This window comes from Procambarus clarkii, unplaced genomic scaffold, assembly GCF_040958095.1.
Source record: "Procambarus clarkii isolate CNS0578487 unplaced genomic scaffold, FALCON_Pclarkii_2.0 HiC_scaffold_97, whole genome shotgun sequence".
NCBI classification, from domain to species: Eukaryota; Metazoa; Arthropoda; class Malacostraca; order Decapoda; family Cambaridae; genus Procambarus; species Procambarus clarkii.
Genome location: NW_027189130.1, coordinates 1,073,532 through 1,084,489, shown reverse-complemented (window position 1 = coordinate 1,084,489; position 10,958 = coordinate 1,073,532). Strand labels below are relative to the sequence as shown.

The following is a 10,958-nucleotide window of genomic DNA, read 5'->3' as shown; positions in this document are numbered from 1 at the left end:
CTTCTTTCCTCCTCGCCCTCTTTTTCTTCCTCCTCTTTCCTTCCTCCTCGCCCTCCTCCTTCTTCTCCTCCTCCTTCCTTTCCCCTCGCCTTCCTCCTTCTCCTCCTCCTCCTTCCTTCCTCCTCGCCCTCCTCCTCCTCCTCCTTCCTTCCTGCTCTCCCTCCTCCTCCTCCTTCCTTCCTCCTCGCCTTCCTCCTCTTCCTTCCTTCTCGCCCTCCTCCTCCTCCTTCCTCCTCGCCCTCCCCCTTCTCCTCGCCCTCCTCCTAATAATTGCCCTCCTCCTCCTCCTTCCTCCTCGCCCTCTTCTCCTCATTCAACCTTGCCCTTTTCCTCCTCCTTCCTCCTCGCCTTCATCCTTCTCCTTCCTCCTCACCATAATCCTCCTCTTTCTTCTTCGCTCTCCTCCTTCTCCTTCCTCCTCACCATCCTCCTCTTTCCTCCTCGCCCTCCTCCTCCTGCTCCTCCCCCTCCTTCTTTCCTCCTCGCCCTCCTTCTTCACCTCACCTCCGCCTTCACCTCCTTCTTCCTGATCGCCCTCATCCTCATTCCTCCTCGCCCTGCTTCTCCTCCTTCCTCCTCGCCGTGCTCCTCTTTCCTTCTTGACCGGCTCATCCTCCTTCCTCCTCGGCCTGCTCCTCCTCCTTCCTCCTAGCCGTTCTCATCCTCCTTCCTCCTAGCCGTTCTCATCCTCCTTCCTCCTAGCCGTTCTCATCCTCCTTCCTCCTTGACCGGGTCATCCTCCTTCCTCCTGGTCCTCCTTCTTTCTTCTCGCCCTCTTCCTCCTTCTTCCTGGCCCTCCTCCTCCTTCTCATCCTCCTCCTTCCTTCCCCCTCGCCCTTCTCGTCCTCCTCCTCCTCCTCCTCCTCCTCCTCCTCCTCCTTCCTTCCTCCTCCTCCTTCTTTCCTCCTCGCCCTCCTCTTCCTCGCCCTCCTTCCTTCCTCCTCGCCCTTTTCCTTTTCCTCCTTACTTCCTTATCGCTCTCCTCCTCCTCCTCCTTCCTTCCCATTTGCCCTCCTCCTTCGTTCCTCCTCGCCCTCCTCCTCCTCCTCCTTCCTTCCTCCTCGTTGTCGTTGTCCTCCTCCTCCTCTTTCCTCCTCCTCCTCTTTCCTCCTCCTCCTCTTTCCTCCTCCTCCTCCTTCCTTTCTTCCTTCTCGCTCTTTTCCTCTTCTTCCTTCTTTCCTTATCACCCTCCTCCTCCTCCTTTTCCTCCTCCTTCCTTCATCCTTACCCTCCTCCTACTCCTTCCTTCCTCCTCGTCGTCGTCCTCCTCCTCCTTGCGTTCTCCTCCTCCTCCTCCTCCTGCTCATTTTCCTACACCTTCCTTCATCCTTGCCCTCCTCCTCCTCCTTGCCCTCCTCCTCCTCCTTGCCCTCCTCCTCCTCCTCCTTGCCCTGCTCCTTTTCCTTGTTCGTTATCCTGCTCCTCCCACTTCCTTCATGCCCTGCTTCTCCTCTTTCCTCCTTGCCTTGGCCTTCCTCCTTCCTCCTTGCCCTGCCCCTCCTCCTTCCTCCTTGCACTGCTCCTCCTTCCTCCTTGCTCTGTTCCTCATCCTTCCTGCTTGCCCTGTTCCTCATCCTTCCTCCTCGCCCTCCTCCTTCTCATCGCCTTCCTCCTCCTAATTACCCTCTTCCTCCTCCTAATTACCCTCTTCCTCCTCCTAATTACCATCTTTCTCCTCGTTCCTCCTCGCCCTCCTCCTCCTCCTTCCTCCTCGCCCTTCTCCTTCCTTCCTATTTGCCCTCCTCCTCCACGTCGTCCTTCCTCCTCGCCCTCCTCCTCCTCCTCCTCATCCTCCTCCTCTTTCCTCCTTGCACTATTCTTCTTTCTCCCCCTCGCCCTCCTCCTCCTTCTCCTCCTCCTTCCTCCTCGCCCAGCTCCTCCTTCCTCCTCGCCCTGCTCCTCCTCCTAATTACCCTCTTCCTCCTCCTTCCTCCTTGCCCTCCTCCTTCCTCCTGGTGCGCCTCTTCCTCCATCCTCCTCGTTCTCCTCCTCCTTCCTCCTCGCCCTAATCCTCCTCCTTCCCTTTGCCCTTCTCCTTCTCCTTCCTTCTCACCCTCCTCCTCCTCCTCCATCCTCCTCACCCTCCTCCTCTTCCTCCTTCCTTCTCGCTTTTCTTCTTCCTTCCTCCTCGCCCTCCTCCTTCCTCCACGCCCTTTTCTTCCTTCCTTTCTCCTCGCCCTCCTCCTCCTCCTCCTTCTCTCCTCGCCCTCCTCCTCCTCCTTCTCTCCTCGCCCTCCTCCTCCTCCTCCTCCTCCTTCTCTCCTCGCCCTCCTCCTCCTCCTTCTCTCCTCGCCCTCCTCCTCCTCCTTCTCTCCTCGCCCTCCTCCTCCTCCTCCTCCTCCTCCTCCTACTTTCCTCCTCGCACTCCTCCTCCTCCTCCTTCTCCTTCTTCCTTCCTTCCCTCCCTCCTCCTCCTCCTTTTCCTCCTCCTTCTTCCCAACTTGTCCTTCTCTTTCTTTCCTCCCCACCCTCCTCCTCCTCCTCCTCCTCCTTCCTTCCTCCTCCTGCTCCTCCTCCTCCTTCCTCTTTGCTCCTTCCTTCTTCTTCTCCTTACTTCCTAATCGCCCTCCTCCTTCTCCTCTTCCTCCTTCCTTCCTCCTCGCCCTTTTCTTCTTCCTCCTTCCTTCCTCATCGCCCTCCTCCTCCTTCCTTCCTACTTGCCTCTCCTCCTCCTTCCTTCCTCTTCGACCTCCACCTCCTCCTCCTCCTCCTCCTTCCTCCTCACTCTTCTCCTTCTTTCATCCTTGCCCTCTTCCTACTCCTCCACCTCTTTCCTTCCTTCCTCCTCACCCTCTTCCTACTCCTCCTCCTCCTCCTGTAACAAACTAGGCTGTTGTAAGAATTATCCAGAGTGGTTTATCGACAAAAGAGAATGGGAAGCTGAGCCGCATGGTGACCTGACCCCCAGGGGGATTCGCGGTGGAAATAACCAACGCTTTGTTCATAGCTGCGTATAATGAACCATCCTATAGTATTCAGCAATTTAGAGAAAATTAGCCTTTATTCATTTTGCATTAAAATTGTATTGTATAATAGTACCGGATACAATATCAAGAGTATTCTAATTATTGAGTTTAAGTCACCATCAGTGACGTCACGAATCGGATCTAACTTTTAAGGCGGAGTGACCGGCGGTCATAGGTCAGCAGGGTTGACATGTCTAATATTTCTCAAAGTTTTATTAACCATTTTGGGGGATCGGGAACAGCTCTGCCGTTAGATGTTTGTAATTTAATTCAGTAAAATAATTCAACCAGTCTGGATCAATTAAGTACAACAGAGTTTAATTGTTATAACTTAACCTTGCTAAAGTAACTGGGTAAGCGATGCGGAACAATACAATACTCTGTCTGGGGTAGTCCAGACAAGGAGGAGAGCAGTGTGGTCACGGAAGCAGCTGGGATAAGAGGTCAACATCTTACCTCTCCCCAAGAACAGCCCCAACACCTAGAGCTGTGGTCGCCCAAGGTATAGTTGCTATTGTTAAGTATAGAAATAGTCTCATTTGCCACTCAGGTCAAGTAGGGAGTGTTAAAGTGATAGGGAGTGAACATATTTAGATTTTGTTTTAGTTTTCTTTTAATAAATTAAATTTTTTATTAATTTGCATTTTATTGTTTCCATGTGTTTTATGTGTATACTTGTCCTGGTCACGTGGTCCACACGAGGCAGAGTTGCATTGGGCGCCGATTCTAACATCGAATCGGAATTATCATTACCGTGTAATTTATTCCACACTCAAGGTCATCGTTTATAGTGGGGATCAAGCCCCTAGGTTGATTAATTAGCGTGATCGATCCAGACCTCGATCATTGCTCTTGTATTACTGGTCTGGTGGTGGCAGCAGAGGTGACTCTAGGGTTTTGTTCAGAGCTTAGGTCACGTCATACTGGGTGTAGAATCCTAAGTCGGTCAATCGTCTTAGGACCACGTGGCGTGGAGTTGGCTTTGTTAAAAGTTTTGGAGTCCCTTGGTTTAGAAATAAAAGTAAGAATACGGGTAGAGGGAGTAGAAAGAAGGAAGTAAAGAGAGAGGAACCTAATCCGTGTTACAATGGTGCACAGCGGTGGTTTCAACAATTTTGTTTGAAATTGTTGAAAGGCTCACGCGTCTAGCCGTTCGAACACGTGCGCGGATGTTAAGGAGACAGCCGCGGGCCAGGATTAGCAGTGCGCCCCACAAGTGCGTTTGAGTGGGGATTGGCGAATCTTGGGTCATGCGGGCTGATATGATTAAGGTTTAGTTAGTAAGATTAGGCTGTTAAACTAGATTTATTGAAAAGGAGACCGCTCCGAGTTGATTGGACTGGGTACCATACTCGACCCATTGCAATTAATTCAGAGGTGTTGGGAGCCACCATACTCTCAACAGCAGTTCCTTGAGGGCTGTCGGGGGCGGATATATCTATGGGACGCCAGTAGATAGTCCGAGGGCGTTATTAGACGACCCAAAACGCTAGGAAAAACGTAATCCGTGAAGGGCGTTGCGGCCTCCGAGGGACGGACTAGTAACCTACCTAGCAGCGATTCAACAACTAAGTGATCGCACACTTAGTGGAGGTTGAGTCGTCCCTAGTCATAATTGTTGCTGAAAGCTGCGTGTCGCTCTGTTGGAACCTAGATGGTGTGGCCTCTAGGCTAGGTGTGGTACGGCGAGCCGGTAGGAACAATTATAAGATTAAGTCGAGTGCATTTTTGAATTAAGTATACTTAAATTTATAAAGTAATTTCAGTTTATTTGCGTTGTTCTAGATTAATTTTTTCCCCTAAATTCAATCCCCGGTTAAAATTTTTTTTTTATCAAAGTGTTTAGCGTTTTCTTGCATATTAGGCTAAGTGCGTACGTTAAGTTTTGTTATTCCCTGTTGTATTAGTCTAAGTCAGAGGCGTTGTTGCTAGAGTGTAGTTAATCCTCTGGACTTAGGGCTATGTGTCGGTCACGATAGATAAGTGATGGACTTTAAGGGATAGTAAAGTTGCGTGTAAATGTTATTTGTCCGTGGAATATTTCTAAGTATTTTGGGATAAGTTTTCGGCTAAGTCAATGTCGGAAACTCGTTAACTGTAATTAATTTGTATTCGTGGGTCACGTGTATGATCTGGGCGTCATTAGGATTCCCCAGTCGATGCGGATGATATTTCTAGTTTTTACCAGTAAGACGGTAAAATTGTGTTTATAGACTTAGAATTCTGTTTTCAGTAGACACGTAGGTGGAAAATTTTCTAAGTCCAGCTTGGGCTAGAATCTGACTTTTTGGCGGAAATTCTAATTTTCAGGTTTCGTGTATATCCTAGAGTCAGTATTACTCTCTAGTGCGCGCAAGGGACGTAATTCTGTCCGTAAGCATTAAACAGTGATAATTACATTTTTTGCCGAATTTAGTTATTTTTTCGAGAAAATCGTGTCGTAATTTTGTCAGAGTCCATTTGAGGTGAAAATCTCGGATTTTGACGAAAAATCGAATTAGTGAGTGTTGAAACCGCCCGAAGTGTCAGTATTGTTCTGCATACAACGTCAGTAGTAAATAATAACGTATTTATATCTGGGAACGAGAAACCCAAAATTTTTGTGAATTAAAGGAGTTTTTGTGATATTTGGGGTGATAGAAATCTTTTTCCCTCAGAAAAGTCAGAAAAATTGGCAGAGTCCAGCAATTGAGTAAAAACGCAGTTTTTGATAAAAATTCAATTTTTAGTAAGCATTTATAGGTCCTGGGTGTCTATATTAATCGCTAGAGCGGTTTATTAACGTAAAACTAGTTATTTTCCTTCAGAACAAAAATTTTGATTTTTCAGTGTTTAAGCGAAAAAGCGCGGGACTTAGTTTTTTTTCAGCGCAGCTGGTCCCGCTCCATCAGTCATCAGTGGCCACGCTGCTCACTTCAAGCGCGTTTAGTATTCAAGTACAGTAAATATTCTTTATTAATCCATCACGAGTGCTGCGCGTTAGTTGCGTTATCATTTAAATTGTTTTATATAAATTAGATTCTTTAATTTTTTTTTAACGTAAAGGACTTAGGTTTCAGCAATAGCACTGCGGGATATTTCACGGTCAGACACGAGTGCGGGGCAGACACTCATTCATTGGATTCACTTCAGCGATTCTCTCGATAAATCGGTGTATTTCCTATTTTGGGAATTTAGTAGTTTTCTCTTAGAATAGAGTTGTGATTTTTTTTTTTTTTTGTGTAAGATCACGGTTGTAGTGAGTCCGGGTCGAGGGTGTACTAAAGGGTAGTTTAGAAGAGACGTGGCACACCAGGAATCACAGGAAATGTTTAACCCAGATAATGGCCAGTCAGTAGGGACCAGTGGGAATGGGAGTGTAGAGGATAGAACCTCTTCCGACACCACTGGGGACCGCTCAGGTAGCTCAACTGGCACCACAGGTGGGGCCAGTGGGACTGAAGCGACGAGTTCACGGGTTCTGCATGGGACTGGGCAGTCGAGGGTATCTTTCCATCCCTGGAGAGATACTATTATTGACATGAGTGGGGAGTCTTGCGAGGAGTCGTCCCATGAGTGGGGAGAGCCGTCTTGGGTTCCCCCACAAATAACATCGACGCCATGCCAGCAGGGTAGACAGGGGGCCTCAGTTAGTATGGCAGGACGTCCCACTTCGCTCGGTAGAGAACAGCAACCCGTTCAACGGGAACATGAACAACCACACCAACAGCAGGAACTACCCAACATAACACCAATACCACAGCACCCACAACACCTAGGTACACCTCATCCGTCACTACAACAAAACCTACCCCATCCTCAATTCCCATACCCACCCCATCCTCAATTCCCATACCAACCCCATCCTCAGTTCCCATACCAATCCTTCCCCCAACCCCAGGCCACTCCATACCCATTCCAACCCCAGGCCACCCCATACCCATACCCATTCCAACCCCAGGCCAACCCATACCCATTCCAACCCCAGGCCACCCCATACCCACCTCAACCTCAATCCACACCCCAACCCGAGGCCACCCACACCATACCTCAACCCCAACCTCCATCCACACCCCAACCCCAGGCCACCCACACCATACCTCAACCCCAACCCCAGGACCCACCCACTGCCAGTAACTCCGCGTCACATACAGAGGGACTTGCGAGTCTGATTCCCAAGTTGACTCTGCCGACACTCAGAGGTAGGGAGTTGTCGCTTATTAAGGTGGAACGCAACCGCCAGGTGGAAGACTGGCTTTGTGAAATTGGTTCGATGCTAGAAGCTGTCCCGGGGGATAGATCGAAAATTGCTCTCGCTATGGGGGCTTGCGTGCACGTAGCCGGTCCACTAGCGGGATTTACAGAGTTTCAGCACCTGACATCTTGGCCTCAGTTTGTCCAAGCGATTAGGGACAGATTCAAAGACAAGGTTTCAGAGGATGAGGCGTACTTTTATCTCGAGTCACTTACGAGGGATGACCGAAGCACTGTCAAGGATTTCGGGTCAATATTAAAGAGAAGGGTTGACGACCTCACTAAGGAACTGGGGTTCGATTCGAGTCAGGCAGAGCAATTCGCTAAAGAGTTGTTCTGCAAAACGTTACCTTCCGATATGGGGCCATTGTTCCTTGCGGGGAGAGCGGGTGTGAGTTATGAAGACCTAGTCCAACAGGCCGCCACAGCCCTAGACAGGCGGACGCGCGCAGGGACATCGGGCACTCAGTTGTCGCCATACGTAGAGGCGGTAAGTAAAGGCGAGGGAGCCAAGCCGAGTCACTATGGCGCGGGTTCATCAGGCATGAGGCAGCCCTCAGCGGCAAGTTCGAGCCACCCTGCGCGGGGTAACAACAGGGATCCGCGTAGGTGTTACTCCTGCGGGATGCGGGGGCACATACAGAGGGACTGTAAAGTCACTATTACGAGAGCATGAAAGCAGGCTCCTAGTGATGGTAGGCCTACGTTTGAGGTGAAAGTGGAAGGTGTGAGATTGACAGCTTTTGTTGATACAGGAAGCCAGGCAACGGTAATTAAAAAGTCAGCCTTCAGCAATTTTAAGTATACACGTCTTCAACGTTGCGCAAAGACATTAACAGCAGTCAATGGGGAAAAGATTGAGATCGTAGGTCAAGGTACAGTTAATTTTGAGATTGATGGGGAATTGCAGCCTCACACATGTACGATCGTAGAGAACCTTGATTTTCCTGGTCACATCTTAATGGGAACTGATTTTCTGTCGCGATTTGATTATTCCTTGTCTGCTCAAAAAGGGGCTAGGAACTGCAGGTTGCAGTTGGGACAGACTTCCTACCCAGTGGAGATGATCGACCATCCCCCAGTTGTAGCTTCAATTAAGAGGAAGCTGAAATATAATGCGCACTATCCAAAATTGATTTTTAAGTCTCTTCCAGACACAGTTAAGAGGTCATGCGCCTTGCATGCATTGACCAAACAGAGTTGCCCACCACATTCTGTTAAATTTATTAAAGTAGCCGTGGGACGTCACATACAACCAGGTACCACCCTTCAGGTGGCTGGGAGATGTGATAGTTTATTAATTCCTCATCACTTAGTTGTAGTGCTCGATAAAGGTGCACTCATTCCAGTTGTCAATCTTTCACATAAGACTTTTCGCTTCAGGGCAGGTGATAGGGTATCTCAGGGAACCATGGTGGAGGACACAGAAATCTTTCACCATGAGTCAGCTGAGACGCCAGCCGTCACTGCACAATGTAGTGCACTGAATATGTTGAAAACTAAAACACCATCCAAAGTACAATACGAGACGAGAAATGTTGCACAGAATGTTGAGGAAGTGGAAAAATTAATTTCAGCACTTGATTTGCAACATGTTGCACAGGCAGATAGGAAGGCACTGAGAGGAGTTTTACGAAAATTCCCGAAATTGTTTGCGACAGAGGATGACCAGATTGGTCTCCTTGATAAGATCGAGCACACCATTCCAACTGGTGATCATTTGCCTGTGTACACGAGACAGTGGAGGTTGCCGGAACAGGCAAAGAACATTATCAGGGAGGAGTGCCAGAAAATGTTGAGACAGGGCGTGATAGAGCCTAGTACGTCACCGTGGCTCTCTCCTGTTGTGCTAGTTCGGAAACCGGACGGTAGTTATCGTTTCTGTGTTGACTACCGGAAGGTGAACGAATTAACTAAGGGTGATGTGTATCCGTTGCCCCGAATACAGGAGATAATAGATCAATTTGGTGCTGCTAAGTATTTCTCAACTCTTGACGCAAAATCGGCGTATTGGGCGATTCCGGTGGCAGAACAGGATAGGGAAAAAACAGCATTCTCGGATGGTAGGCACACTTATCAATTCCGTAGGATGCCGTTTGGTTTGAAGACAGCGCCTTCGTCGTTTCAGAGGGCCATCAACTTTATCCTTAGTCCGGTACTGGGTAGGCATTCTTTAGCGTACCTGGATGATGTTGTGATATATTCCAGGACGTTTGAGGAACACCTACAGGACTTGACTGAGACTTTGAAATTGTTAGATCAGGCAGGTTTCAGGCTGAATGTTCAGAAGTGCACCTTGGCGGCTCAGAAATTCAAATTTCTGGGGTTCCAGGTGTGCCCAGACGGTATCCGACCTGACCCAGATTCTTGCCGCGCCATTGCTGACATGCCTACTCCAAGGACAGCAAAGGACGTGCGTAGGTTTTTGGGGGCGGCCGGATATTTTCGTCGTCACATTGAAGGTTTCGCTGGCATTTCAGCACCCCTGACTGATCTGACAAAGAAAAATGCGAAGTTTGTGTGGAAATCAGAACATGACGAGGCCTATCGCAAACTGAAAGACCAACTAATCACGACACCGGTATTGGCTATTCCTGATTTTGAGAAAGAGTGGGAAGTGCACACTGACGCCAGCGGTATTGCTATTGGCGGGTGCTTAATTCAGCGAGACGCAGATAATTTACCCCATCCAGTAGCCTATTTCAGTAGGAAGGTCAAAGGACCTGAAGTTCGTTATTCAGCTACGGATCGGGAGGCACTGGCAGTAGTAGAATCAGTTAGGTATTTCGAGCCTTACCTATTTCAGCGGCATTTTGTAATCTACACAGACCATCGAGCGTTAACACACATATTTAAGAAGCGAACAAAATGCCCACGAATGTCACGCTGGTCTCACGAACTTTCGGCCCACTCATTCCAGATTTTGTACAAGCCTGGTCCAGCCCATGTTGTGCCAGATACGCTAAGTAGAAATATAGCGGCAGTACAGATTAATGAAAACATTGAAACCATTCCATCGGATAAAATGAGAGAATACCAGATGAACGAGCCGAGATGGAAAGAGATTATTGAGTATTTAGAGGGAGGAAAATACCCCAAAAAGAAAAAGAATTTACCTATACATGATTTTGAGATGAAACAGGGCGTCCTGTATTATGTTAATAGCCAGAATGATAGGGCAGTATTTCAGCTAGTTATTCCGGACGCGTTGCGGTCATCAGCGTTAAAGCTTGCACATGCTTCAAAAATTGCAGGGCATCCGGGGATCTTTAAAACCCACTTAAAAGCAAAGTCTCTATTTTATTTTCCAGGATTACTTTCTGAGGTAATCAATTTCGTGAAGTCGTGCCCTCGTTGCCAGAGGAGGAAAGGTACCCTTAAGGTACAAGCCCCACTTCAGGAATTTCCTGAAATTCGTGAACCGTTAGATCGTGTGGGGGCCGATCTGATTGATTTACACCACAGTCATGCGGGTAACAGATACGTGTTGGTGCTAGTTGACCATCTGTCTAGATACACTACACTAGTTGCATTACCTCAGAAGGATTCTCGTACGGTTGCAGATGCGTTCTTGCGTAGGTTCGTTACTGTATTCGGACCTCCTAAAGTTTTAGTCTCTGACCGGGGTCAAGAATTCAATGGGAATATATTTAGAGAAGTTTGTAAGATTTTAGAGACAACTTCGGCTTTTACAACGGCCTACCACCCACAAGCAAACGGAATGACGGAACGGACTAATCGTTCAGTCAAGGATATGCT

The 10,958-nt window shown here is 48.5% G+C and overlaps 1 protein-coding gene across 1 annotated transcript; it reads right to left on the bottom strand.

The window, feature by feature from the left end:
* Window positions 1-1,235: 1,235 nt before the first annotated feature.
* LOC138360131 (high mobility group nucleosome-binding domain-containing protein 5-like) lies at window positions 1,236-1,574 on the bottom strand. The gene has a single exon (XM_069320072.1). It carries the CDS (start codon window positions 1,572-1,574, stop codon window positions 1,236-1,238), a length of 339 nt encoding a protein of 112 aa, XP_069176173.1.
* Window positions 1,575-10,958: the final 9,384 nt, after the last annotated feature.